This window comes from Setaria italica, chromosome IX (assembly GCF_000263155.2).
Source record: "Setaria italica strain Yugu1 chromosome IX, Setaria_italica_v2.0, whole genome shotgun sequence".
Taxonomy (NCBI): domain Eukaryota; kingdom Viridiplantae; phylum Streptophyta; class Magnoliopsida; order Poales; family Poaceae; genus Setaria; species Setaria italica.
Window position 1 is genome coordinate 53,408,040 of NC_028458.1, and position 13,576 is coordinate 53,421,615.

Sequence of the window (13,576 nt, forward strand, 5' to 3'; positions counted from 1 at the left end):
TTGATTAAAGGCATAAAAAAGATAGTAGAACCTCCTTAGAAGCAAAGGGGGTGAGGAGGACAAGGAAAGGTATACAGTTCAGAGTGAGGAGGGAACAGTGTGGGGCCTCACAAAGCTTAATCTGCAAATAATGGCTCCCTTTAAGGGCCCTAAAGCTGATGCTTGCTGGGTTTTGGAGACTCATTTGTGCGGAGCGGCCGATTAAACAGGCGAGGCTTGGGAGGACAGGCTGCAGCTGCCGAGCTCCTCCTAGTTCGCGTTGCCACCTCGTCAGTCAGGTACTGCTGAAACCTTTTGCAGCCTCTGAAAGTTCAGATTTGCTTTCTGCTCCTGTATAGTTTGGTTTCTGATTCATTTTCTTTGGAATCTTGAGATGCTCGATCTTGTGATCTTTCGCCATTGCCTTTGCTGTTTCTTGCTCCTTTTTCTCACTTTTTATGGGGCATCTCTGAATATATGAGCTTATGAACTGGATATGCAATGGCATTTTGAATTGTAAGCTGTCAGCAAGATGCAGCTTTTTAATCTTTTTCTAGTTGACGAGTATGCATGACCCTTACAAGGAGATCGTAGGCCCAGAGCCGTTTTAAATTTAATTAGGAGGCCTCATTTCTTAGTTTAGCAAATTTTAGAATGCAGAGAAAAATCACACTTTCTGATTGCAGCCTTTGTGGATGTCGGTCTTGACACTTTAGACTAGCAAACACAATATTTCATCAACAGATTAATACCTAAAAGCATTCAGAAGCAATTATTTTGTTTTCATTTCAGTAGATTTTTCAAGCAAAAGTACACGTAGAACAGTAAATTCAGTCACAGAGCATCCCATAAACTTCACGTCGAGATGACCACGTATTCCCATGCGATACCTTGTGTTCGTCGGGATCGATACAGCAGTTGCAGCCATCGGTATCAGGCGGGGTGGTATTTTGGCGCTTTCAGAGAGGCGTCGGTGTGGTAGGCAGGAGCAGTTCTTTCTGTGACGTTTACACGCGCGAAATCGAAATAGCAGTAGTGTGTGAAGCAAGTACGCATCGATGGACCTAGCCACAAAAGCCAGAGAAAATTCACGAAGGGAAATGTCCACGAGAGCTCCCGATTGTTGTTACATCCTTGTCGCCGGGATCGTTGCCCGTGTCGTCATCCTGGGGCTCTTTGTCACGGCCTCTGTAAATCGCAATCAGAATACCTGCATAGCTTCTTAGTCACATGTACTGATGGTTTTCCTCCCAGAATTATTTTATGTCGCAAAACAAAACAAGATGCAGGTCATGGGCTTCACCACCGTAGATTGGCAGAAATTCCTCCCCCAACCCCACCCCCCAAAAAAAAATGCGTTGAATTTGCGGTGCTGGTCTTCTTACTGCTCCTTTCGTCCTTTGCTGTAGCCTGAGCGAGTGATCCGGAGCATGTCTGCATCTCTGCATGTGAGTGAAATTTGACACGTATGATATTTTACAAGGCACATGGTTAGAGCCTTATCCCAGCTACAGTACCTGCAGGCGCTGTATACAATACATGTACATTGCAAATAAGCACGCGCATGTGTACTGTTGGGAGCATTAGCGACCTGAGCCGCAGGCAAACGCAACGCAATCATGGATCCCTGGCGCCTTCCCCTGTCCGATCCTCTGTCCAATTGCCTGCCTGATTGGCATCACCGCCTTCATGCATTTGCCACTAGTCAAACCGAGCTGCAAAACGAAAATGAGCAGCTGATCATTGGGATGGATCTGTCATCTGTTCCTGTAATCCTGTCCAAGATCTGGGAGAATATGCAATGTTTATAGGCAGTAGTACGTGCTTGAACTTGATGCACGGCTTGGCGAGGGGACGGAATCTTTTATCTTTCATGGATAGTTGTTTTTTGCTCCTAAGTGCCCCTGTCTGTCAGCGTGTTATTGGCTGATTCACGCTGCTCCCGGACAAAAATTCAGGGCACATGGTATCTGCATGATTTGCGAAGGAGCACCGGCGGATGCATGGCTCGATACGTCGGCGTTCCACGTAGCTTCTTCCGGCACGTTCGTTGTCGCCACGTTGGAGTCGACGTGCCGACCAAAAGACACATTAGGTCAAGCAGTAGGTTAACTTCGATCGATCGAGAGAGAGAGAGGGCTAGAAGGTGGCCGTGACCGTAGTACGATTTACCCATGAAGTCACAGTCCCAGTCCCAGCTTACAGTCCGGCAGAGGGGCCCACGCCAGGTGTACTACGTCCGTGGTAGGAGTAGGACCCGCGCCCGTGCCGCGGTAAACGGATGAGACGAAGGAGAAGGCCGAGGGGCAGAGCCGGGGAAGGCGGTGAAATAGAAATTGGTCGGCCGGCCGGTGGTCCAGGGTCACCGGGAGCCATGCGGGTTTTTTTTTGGCCCCGTTTCCCCGTCCGTTCCGCCGCTGCCTCGGTGGCGCCGGGGCGTGCCGTGCGGCTGCTGGCTCGGCGCATGTGCGCCCGCCACCTCCGTTGGTCTGGTCCCGTGGCCGCCTGGCATAGCGACGCGCCAATGCCCAATGCCCTCGCCTTCCCGCACGGTTCACGGTTGGGGAATGGGAAAAATGGCAAAATGGAGTGGTAGTGCACTAGTTCTACTTGCAGCAGTTGGGGAGAGTCCAGACCTTCCCATGGGCCATGGCCATCACTGGCCAACCGCACCACGATTTCGTTGGCCTGTAAATGCAGCAGCCACGGCCAATCCGTGGACGAATCCGATCCCGTTATGCTGCAGCACTTTCCATCCAATCCAAGTTTCCAACCCATATCCTTCCGAGTTGACCTGTCACTCTGACTTGGTGAGCCCGACAGCTGGTCTTCACTCTTTCACTGTACTACAGCAGCCGCCGCTGATGCTGATGCTGCAATAGTTGGGCCGTCACTGTGCCGCAGGCTCACAGGCTCACAGCAGTACAGCACCGGTCGCACTGATCCCTGTCCCTGATCCGTGTGGAGCTCGCATTTTTTTCTAGAAAAAAAAACTTGGAGCTGGCAATTTACCCTCGAAAGACGAGGATTCTTAATGCCATCTAGACGCCCCTAGCTTTACAGCGCCAGCTCCAGCGGCGGCAGCTTTTGTATCCGGCAAGCGCTGCCGCGGGAGCCCGGCCGGGACGGCCGCGGCGGGGACCATGGATAACGTGGCCGTTTGCGCGACGACGACGCGGAGGTGGAGGTCGAACCGCACGCCGGCCGGAACAGTCTTACCGCGGGCAGTTCGGATAAGATCCGCCGGCCGGAAGAAAAGGCGGCCACCGTGCGGCGTGGGGCGCTTTGCGGCTTTGCGCTGTGCCGGCGTGGCGTGTGCGAGCTGTGAGGACTGAGGACTCTGCAGTGTGTTGGCTGGGCTGGCGCGTTCGCTTTACAGCCTCGCCGCAGTTGCGCGCGCACGGGCAACGCCAACGCCGGCCGGCTGCGCCGCTGGGTTGGTTTGGTTTGGTTTGTGGAGCAGCAAGCAGCATAGGAGGAGTTGGAGGACGGCCTGGTTGACCTTTCGATAGCGCGAGCTACCTGCCCCTGCGTTTAGGTGTGTGCCGGGTCCTAACAGCCAAGCCCACTCGGTCGGCCTCGTCGAGCACGAGCACGACAGCAACTCGACACGACTAGCGTACGCGCGCTAGTATCCAGTAGGTGCCGAACACGTATGGTACTGTGCGTTTGGCTACCTAGCTGCTTTCCGGTGATTTTAAATTCCGCACATGGACACGGCATGCACCTTATCATACTTTGAGCGCCCGCCCGCTGTACGTGACACGACACGTACAGTAGCGTCGCCGTCGGTGGTATTAAAGGAATAATGTTACGAACTCTAGTTGCTCATTCAAGCAACCATGCTGGTGTGTGTACGTAGTACAAAAATTAGTAAAGATACTTATCGTCACGGATAGGTAGCGTAGGATGCAAAGCAGCGATCGATCGGGATCGGTTACACTATTGAGTACTGATGCCTCTCGAGTCGTCCCAACTGCTCCTTCCTTGGACTAGCTGTACGTACTGCACCAGCAGTTCGTTTTCTGACTCCCGACACACCTAAAACTAAGCATTGGGAACCCGGGGAGCTGCGATACGTACGCTACCCTGGTCGATCGAAGCGTCGTGTCAATCCCCTGTCAAGTTCAGTAGAAGCCGCACACACGGATCGGAAGCGCACCAACATCACGTGATAAACGGGACAGCACAGTGACTTGAGCTGACCTTTGCGTATGTAACCACATGCTCGTAATTGATTACGACGATGAGAGTACACTGATCTGCTGCCTGCGTCGTCCCTCCTGTCTCCAGGACGCCGGGGTGGTGGTCTCCTGTGGACGGCGACGCGCACGGCCAGGGCATGCCTGCCCGTGCTCGCGGGTAGTGTGGGCTAGTCTAGTGGCACCGCGTCGTGCCCGTCCCGTGGCTGCGCCGGCCGGCCGTTGCTTGCTTGCTTCTTGAACGACACACTGCCACAGGACAGGACCGTGGGGTTTGCTGATTAGCGCGCGTATTAGGAGGGCCGGCAGCGCTCGATCCCCCGTAGCCCGCGACTTTCCTTTTTGAAAAGTTTTAAATCCCGTACTTTATATTTTTAAAATATCATAACTTATACGCATAACTTTACGCATAACTTTATTTATAAGATAATTTTTTTAAGCACAACTTCAATAAATAACATACAGAATGTATACAACTCTCATGATATACATCACTTATACGCATAACATTGTCATAACTTTTGAGAGAATGTTGTTAAAAAAATTATGCACATAACTTATACGTATATACAATATTTTTTAGCACAACTTCAATAGCATCCAGAACTTATGCGTACATCTTTCATGGTATATATAACTTATATATACGTAACATTTGACTTTTGAGAAAAAACTATATTTACCTGGTATAGAAAAAAATTGAAAAGAAAAGAAAAACCACGCGGGTGCGCGCAACGCGCGGGGCAGCACATTTTTTGGGGGGGGGGGGGGCGTGGGACCCACCGGCCGCTCGCGTCGCGCCCCGCGGAGCGCTGCGGCGCGCGCGTGCCGGATTAACATTGGGCAGGACCGTCCTCCTGCCAATATATACGTGACCACGCGGGGGCGAGTTGGTTGAGCTGTATTTGTCCAACGCTCCCAACTACACTTTCATCTTTCTTTTTGTCGTCGTAATAATACAATGATCCACACAAAGCTATCGTCATGGTTTAGTAGTAGCAGCAGACTAGCAGTGATCATAACAGTTTTCATGAAATGGTGGAGTAGTGGCTGCTTGGGAACGCATTTTAGTCATGGGGGACAGGATGGCAGGTCACGGTTCAGATCGGCGTTTTTTTTTTTTGGGTTCTGTGTGTGTGTGTGTGTGTGTTTTCTTTTGGCCCATGCATCAGGCACCAGGAATTCCATTGAGACCATGACTAGGTAGGCAGAGCCTCTATATATAGTACTACTAGTTCTTCCGTGCCCATATTCCTATGATGCAATAACATGTAGTGCTAGTAGTGTGATAAAAAGAACTCAATCTGCCGGGCAAGTCACATGGCTATGTGATAACTATATACACGTTCCATATTTTATTTTCTGGCTGATTTGGTGCTCGTAGTCTGGTCAGGAAATTGGCATGTGATTGACGTTTGGACCTCGCCCATGTGGCTTGTTTTTGGCAGGAAAGAGGAAACAAAGCTTCCTTGCGTCCCCCCCCCCCCCCCCCCAAAAAAAAAACAAAAGAAAAAATAATGTGCTTGGTGTGCGCTCTAAGCACCCGCTTGACGAGCATTACAAGTTTAAATTATCATCATACAATCAAGTCAATGTTTGTATCTCAACCCTGGCTGGGTGCAATTTAATTACATTGGACAAAAGTCACGAACTAAGCATCCGACAACATTACACCTCTCACAGTCAAAAAGGGTCTCTATTTCCCTCTCCTCTGCACAAGAGTTAAGAGGGAGCTTCGTTGATTTAGATAGTTAAATTTAAGATCCTTTCATGCTTGTGTTACATCATGACAAGACCATCCTTTTGGGCGAATGGACCAAAACACCCTTCTGGGTCACTGTTGCTCGACAGGCCATTCTCCTACACGAATTGGCATCCTTTTACTAGGCCCTCCAGTGGCGCCTGCTGGACCTCACAAGACGCTCTCAAGAAAAGCAGGGCATTAGGAAGGTTAGATGCTAAGCAAGCATGCAATTAGGAAAAGAAAGTGCCCGTCTGAGGACGACTCCTTAGCGAGAACACTATAGCCGCCGCGACACAGATCTGGCAGGCATGGGCAGAGGCCAGAGGGGTTATTGGAGGGAGCTAATAGCTAGCACTGCAAAGTCCAGTTCCAAGCTGTTGTTAAAAAGGCACTGTTTACCTAAAACCCAAGAAAGGGGCGAAAATGACGTTATTATGTGCAGCAAATGAAGCGCCTGTTAGATTTAGGGAGTACATAAAATTAATGGTTGATGCTTATGGGCTGTTCATATGAAGAAACCGATTAACTTTGTGAATTTATTTTTCTTTTTATATGCACACTTATCATAATTGCAGCCGTGCAAGATAACACCTTTTTATATTACAAAGAAAGCAACTAACTGGTGAGTGGTGTGTGTGGTAATATGCTGACTTTTTTGTATTGATCTTTCTCATAGGTCGCATAAGCAATCATAATGCAAAAGACCTGATAATTTAAAACTAGTTATTGCCTATATTTAAGAGATCTTCTAGGACATCCCGTCTAAGAATTTTGGAGATTCAGTACAAAAGTTCCAACAAGAAAACTCACCTAAAAAGGCCACCTATCCCATGCTTGCTTTTTCTGTGCCATCCACGGCTTTTATCATTTGCAAAAAGAAATTTTGTAAACTGGAATTGTTATGCGTGGCCATGTTAAGGTCATCTTTTTTTCTTTCAGAAAAGAAATTTTTGCTCATGTCATTTTTATAGTTCACAAGATATACACCAAAGCTTTTGTTAAGGTTAGTTCTGGTGGGTCATCCATCAAGGGAAAGGTTGGGTTGTGATTAATGATTATATATTTATATACCCTCAATAATTGTGACGTTTAATCTAAGTAAACTGAGACCGGCTCAGGAATTGAGATCGCAAGTAGCCATCAGGACCAGACCGCCACATATGTAGTGCATGCGGTGCGAGCCATGAGGTGGACTCGTGGCATCGCCATCGATCCAATCGTGACCCCCTTTCGATCGGAGCGTCCAACCCAACCATAAATCCCGCTCGCTAATCAGTCCACTATTCGGTTAGAATCGTGCATGGTGGATGACAAAACCTTTTTCGATGCTTACAAGGTGTTAATTTTTTCACATATATAGCATTATCTTGGTGTTATTTGTTTTCCGGAAAAAAAATTAGGTAAAGATTTTGTAATAAATGGAGTGCTTGCATTAAATTTTGCAGTAATATACCAATTCTGAAATGGAGAGTGAATATACAATGTCATCGTTTCTCTTTTGTAGAGAATTTTGAACATGATTTGTCACTTAGCTTCTTTATTTTCAATCCTTAAATAAATATAAATTGTATTTTTGTCCCTCTCCAGAATTAATGAATTAGGTTGAGATCGCTGCAATAACGAATTCCATCGAGCACATGGTGCAAAAGCAATTTGGTACGGAGTTCGTATTGGTACAGGTACATGAGCAAACACCTAACGAAGCAATGTAAGCATAGACAAATGTCCGTTTCAATTCCATCAATAGCGCCCTAAAGTAAGGTACTGGTACTGGCAGATGATCGCAGTTCAGCTAACCTACTCAAGCCTTTCAGCTCCCGTAATACTTGTTCATATACAAAACCCACCTTTTGAGTTAATTTTACAATCTATTTTTTCTCTGAACCAATTTTCTCCTCTCATCCACAGCTATGTAGACCATTTTTTCATGACATTTCTAGTGGATTAAATTAAATTAATTTTCATAATTGCAACTCTCTCCCGTTACGTTTGCATCTCCTTCAACTTTTGTTACAGTATAGCTAAAACAGTAAGATTGAGAAGCAGGGAATCTCCATTAGTAGTTTTGCTTCAAACATCTGCACACGTGTCGCTTTCCAACCTAATAAGTAGTAGTAAATTGGTAAGATAAAAACAACCTTTTTCATTTTTTTTGTTCGCTTCTAATTATGTACTACCCTTTGTCAAATTCTATAGCTACCAACTCAAGAAAGAACTGTTTCTTTCCTCAACAACCCCTGTGACCAAATTCATGGTTTTTTCACATGCTACCCCACCCAGAAACTGTTGTTCCGAAATGGCACTGTCGCTCTCCCTCCAATAGAAATGTTTTAAGAATCCTTTCTGTGGAAAAGCGAAAACAAAAGAAAAGAAGAAAAGGTTACGCCGGCCAGCCTCACCCTCCCCTGGGAGGCTGGGACCGCGTCACGGCCACACCAGAGGAGGGGAGAGGCCACACCCACACAGCCGCAGGCCAGAAGAATCAGCAGCAGAGCAGCGAGCTGCCCAAGCAAAGATCCCCAAAACCAAAGCAAAGATACAAAAACGAGTAAAACAACTGCAAAAGAAAAAAAAAACTAAAAAAAAGTCAGGCAAAATCCCCACTTCACTCCTCCCCTGCCTCTCCTCTACCTCAAACTGTAACACTGCCTCACCAGTTCGCTGCTGCTCCCCGACCTCGCAGGCGCGTCGATCCGGAGGGCGCCCGCCGCCGCCTGCGGGAGCGGAGGCCCGGGCAGGAGCGGAAGCGTGGGCGGCGAATCTGGAGCCCGGGGGACCTGCATTGCCGCGGGGCCGCCGCGCGTAGCCAGATCTCCCTCCCCCACCTGCCGCGGCACCGGCACGGCATGGTGGCTGCCGCGGCGGCGGCCACCGCGCCAGATCCGGCCCACCCCGCGCGCCCGCCGCTCACGCCGGCGCTCGACAAGCCCAACTCCGCCGCCGCGCGGAGGAACTCGCGCTCCAACAAGCCCGTCTCCTCCAGGTACCTGTCCGCCGGCGCCGCCGCCGCCGCCGCGTCCCCGGCCTCCTCCACGTCGTCCTCCACGTCTTCGTCCTCCTCGTCCTCGTCCCGGCGCTCCCTGTCGGCGCAGCGCACCCGAGCGTCCACTCCGCCGCCGCAGCACTCCACGTCGCCCACCACCACCGCGTCGGCAGCGGCCGCGGCCGCGGCGGCGACAGCTACCGCGACCACGATGCGGAGCCTCTCGGTGTCGTTCCAGGGGGAGTCCTTCTTCTACAAGACGTCGCGCGCGCCGCGGGCCTCGTCGCCGTCCTCACCCGCCGCGCGGCGCGGGCCCACGCCGGAGCGCCGGAAGAGCGTGTCCTCCGTGCCGGAGGCCGAGAACGCGCGGCCGCAGGGCCGATGGCCCGCGGCCAAGCCCAAGGCATCGGACCCGCTCGCTCGCAGCCTCGACTGCAGCCTCGACCGCAAGGACTCCATCCTCGCCGCCGTTCACCTGCTCCGCCGCTCCATGGCCTTCGACTCCACCACATCGCTCTCCCCATCCGACCCGGCAGCTGCAGCAGCTCCAGACCTGTCCGCGTCCTCCGATACCGACAGCGTCTCGTCTGGAAGCAACTCGGGCGCCGGTGATCCCCCGCGCCGCGGCATCAGCGTGCCGGCAAGGTTCTGGCAGGAAACCAACAGCCGCCTGCGCCGCCTTCCAGAGCCTGGGCTGCCACTACCATCGTCTGGCCGGAGGTCGTTCTCAGACAGTCCAATGTCGCCAAGGCTGCCGGGTCGGTCCCCATCTCCATGCCGTGGAAGCAGGGGCGCCGCGAGTCCATCAAGAGGGCGTGGTGGGGAAGCATCGCCAAATGGGCATATGATGCAAGCTCCAGCAAATGCGCCATCTATCATCAGCTTTGCTGCGGAGGTGAGGAGGGCGAAGAAGGGAGAGAACAGAATCGAGGAAGCACACAGGCTGCGGCTGCTGGACAACCGGCATTTGCAGTGGCGGTGCATCAATGCACGGACAGACGCATCACTTCTGGTGCAGAGCTTCACTGCCGAGGTAAATCAAACCTTGATATTGGTGTTAGGTTTACCTATGCATTTCACTCCTGCATCTAGTGTTCTAGTACAGTTAATAAAATCATTTTCGTGTGTTTGGGGCTTAAATATTGCAAATCTGTGACACGTCCAAGGTATCGATGATCTGCAATCTTACATTCTGTTTCTTATTTGTTAGTTTGGGTGCTTTCTTGATATGATTTTTTAGGATAGAGTATTCAATATATCACATGGATAAGATTGGCAACGGTACACAATGCAAATTTTCTTTATTTTCCTCTTTTGGAGCCTGAGAAGAAAGTTGAAAGTTATGGACCACTAAGATTGAGCATTTCTTGATACTGCATACAGTTATTGCATTGGAAAATTGGGGTGAATTATGTTGCAAGTCTGCACTTAAATAGAACAAAGGAGTTACCAACAGCTTGTTTATTGATTTGCCAAAAATGGATTTTGGCAACACTAGATGGTGAAGGATCATAAATGGGAACTGCCAACTATAAATGCACCAACTATCATGCACAAGGTCCTGCAATTTGTACGTGAAAAATAGCAAGGATAAAGTGGCATCTTTGGGTTTTTAGCAAGAAAATGTAAATTATGGTGTCATCTAGATACGCATATATAGAGTCTATACCTCTAGACTTAGATTACATCAACTAGAACGAAAATGCAATATCTGGTCATGTCCATGCTTTTCCTCTTTATTGATTTGTGTGAGCCCAAACATTCCAAAGTGCCACTTTGATTTGCCACTAGAACAATCCCTAGTTGATTGTTTGATGCTAGGGAAGCCATTGGTAGGTGGGAAGAGATTATACCGAGTCAGAATTTGTAATGTTTCATTTCATATGCCAGCCCATACTATTGTCGATACAAACATTTGGCAATTGTCTGGATAACTTGGCATCTAGAATAAAAGAAAAGATCTTCCGGACCAACTTATTGAATAATGGTATTGATGGCACTATCCATGACACAACCCAGCAATCTATTTGTGATATGTGTCTTGTGAATATTTGCAATTTTGCATGATCTGAGTCTTATTATAGTGCTTTGTGGTATATTGGCCAAATCTATGCAAGTCTAGCCACCTTGAACCCCTCTGTTGTGCGCAGTGTGCTTATGATTCAAAGATTTGCTAGATTGAATTGTCATTTAAGTCTTGTGGTGAAACACAGTGATACTTAAGTACAAAAGAACTTGTTTAAGATATGTGGGGTTTCGTATTTCTCATTGCATAACAGACTTCAAATGTACAACTAATCCTGGTCAAAGTGGATTAAACAAATATGATAATGCTGTGTAAGAGAATCGGAAAAAGGGTCAAATGTTCTGAACAGTTTCTTATTCCCCTCTTCTTCAGAAAACCCTTCACAGCGCATGGAAAGAAATATCAAGATTACGTGACAATGTCAGTTCCAAAAGATGCAGACTCCAACTCCAGAAACAAAAACTTAAATTGTTTGCTATTCTTAGGGGTCAGGTAAGTGATACGATGCATTTGCTATTTAACATATTTATGTGGCTTGCACTAGGATTTCTTGTTGCTGGTTGGCTTTGTATAATTAATGTATCTATGCCATTTGACATGTTCAGATGTCGTATCTAGAGGACTGGTCTCATATAGAAAAACATCATTCAAGTGCTTTATCAGCAGCAATTAAAGCACTGAAGGCTAGTACTCTTCGTCTTCCGGTTGTTGATGGTGCAAAGGTTGGCAATTGTCTAAGCAGGTCTAGCTATGTGGCTTGATTTGATATGCACAAAATAATAGTCACCTATCTCTGTGCAGGGTGATGTGCAAGGTGTGAAGGAAGCTGTTAACTCAGCTGTGGATGTAATGCACACAATGACATCCTCGATATGTAATCTGCTGTCTAAGGTATGTATATATACCCTGTCTTCCTACAGAGCTGCAATTTATATTTCTTTTCCCCTTGGATTTTCTTTTTATCATGATACATCAATAACAAAAAATCGTCAATCCCAAATTGGAAGATGCTTCCAAATAAAATTTTGGTGCATGGCTATGTCTTCAAACAGAAATTTGTATTTATTACAAGCATTATGGCTCTGCTGTACAAAATAACTATGAGGACAATGTTTTTTTCCTTTCAATAGCCAGTGCTATTTCTTATCTACTGAATACTGATGTAACATAGCTGTGTTGAATGTTCTAATTCCTTTACCATCTTGAGATGGGCTGTATATCTTGATCTATGTTGTACCATCCAAAGTTTACAATTTCAAATTAGACAAGGGTGGTGTTGGCATTTTAAGAAAACAAAAAGCGCAAGAACATGGACATTGTTCTAAGCGAACATTTTTTCCATGTAGATTTAATGAAGGAAAATTTTCCTAGACATGTTCAAATATGGTACTGTTGTTTTCTGGTAAAATAGTTAGCTTACACTGGTTACCCACTAGACAATTAGTATCTTGGAATATTTGGCAATATATTGGACTGCATGCCTGTGGATTTAGTGAGTGATACAAGATTTGCATTGGAACCATAGCATCTCATAGTGAACTTTTTGTATCATCTCGTTGAGTCAAAATATGATAACTAGCAACCATGGATTGTTTGCCTGTTCTGCTGGCGATGCAACTTATTGCTCCATGAACTCAGTGTTACATGTAATTTATTCCTTCATGAACATGCATTACATTTTATGTCAGATATTTACCGGGGAAGTCTCTGAATGATATATTTATTCATCTTCAGGTTGAGGGAACAAGCTCTGTAGTGTCTGAGCTTGCTAAACTCGCCACACAAGAACAAATGTTGTTGGACCAATCGAAGGATCTCTTGTCCACGGTTGCAGCAATACATGTAGGGACATCTTCTATATATGCTCTTTTTACTCAATTATTCTGTTACTCAATTTTATTTAGTTCACCTTGTTAATTGTCTGATTTGGAAAACAGGTCAAGAAGTGTAGTTTGCAAGCCCACATGCTGCAACGAAACCAAAAGCAGTGCCCGACACACTTGTAGATCAGTTTGCCTCGCCACGTTGGGTGGTCACTAACATCACACGGCCTCGCCTTTTCTCACCGGAGACTGTGCTACAGGTAATAAAAAAGATGTAACCATTTGTTGGGTGTGAAGCGTGTCCTAATCTGCTCGATCGACCTCACCGAGTGTAGCTGATTCATGTAATTTTTTTTGAGTGCATATCAACCCATAGAAGCGGCCCCCTCTTTACCTGCAGTCGCCGCAGCTGGTGTATACAGAAATCCCTAGCCTTGACCCAAAGATAAGCTTTCCTGTAGATATGAAAAAAAGCTTGTCGTTTGCGTGCTTAACTCTTGCGTGTGGAGTGCTCGAGTGGTGATGAGTGTTTGTATTGTGAAAGGGAGACATTTTGTTGGCTTGATACAGGGTGTTTTCATGGCAAAATTAACACGGAGGTTGTTTATCCTGACTTGCCTATGGAGTCATGGTATCCGCTCTGAGCCTCTGATGCATCCTGATTCTTGAAAGAATGGAAATATAATTCTTAGGGCCTGTTCTGGAGCACTTCACTCCAGAAAAACTAACTCCACATTTTCCTAGCTCCAGTCCACCAACTTCAGAAAAATATGGAGCTGCTGCATGTGTTTGGCTGGTGGCAGTGTTCCAGCTTCAAAA

At 47.4% G+C, this 13,576-nt stretch overlaps 1 protein-coding gene across 3 annotated transcripts; it reads left to right on the forward strand.

Moving 5' to 3' along the window:
* The first annotated feature begins 147 nt into the window (after positions 1–147).
* LOC101769345 (QWRF motif-containing protein 2) lies at positions 148–13,391 on the forward strand. Of its 3 annotated transcripts, XM_012843015.3 has the most exons (8): positions 181–278; positions 7,513–7,604; positions 8,609–9,941; positions 11,307–11,426; positions 11,540–11,656; positions 11,736–11,825; positions 12,669–12,776; positions 12,872–13,391. In XM_012843015.3, exons 3-8 carry the CDS (start codon positions 8,772–8,774, stop codon positions 12,938–12,940), a joined length of 1,674 nt encoding a protein of 557 aa, XP_012698469.1. In that variant the 5' UTR covers positions 181–278; positions 7,513–7,604; positions 8,609–8,771; the 3' UTR covers positions 12,941–13,391. The 3 variants fall into 3 exon arrangements, with proteins under 3 accessions (XP_012698470.1, XP_012698469.1, XP_022678885.1); XM_012843016.3 differs by lacking the exon at positions 7,513–7,604 and having other exon boundaries at positions 148–278; XM_022823150.1 differs by lacking the exons at positions 181–278; positions 7,513–7,604 and having other exon boundaries at positions 8,058–9,941.
* Positions 13,392–13,576: the final 185 nt, after the last annotated feature.

Bases quoted from the DNA above. Each gene is read 5' to 3' on its own strand.
- LOC101769345 (XM_012843016.3), top strand. From the start codon at position 8,772: ATGGTGGCTGCCGCGGCGGCGGCCACCGCGCCAGATCCGGCCCACCCC. The intron at 9,942-11,306 runs GTAAATCAAACC...CCTCTTCTTCAG, and splicing joins TGCAGAGCTTCACTGCCGAG to AAAACCCTTCACAGCGCATG. The intron at 11,657-11,735 runs GTTGGCAATTGT...ATCTCTGTGCAG, and splicing joins CGGTTGTTGATGGTGCAAAG to GGTGATGTGCAAGGTGTGAA.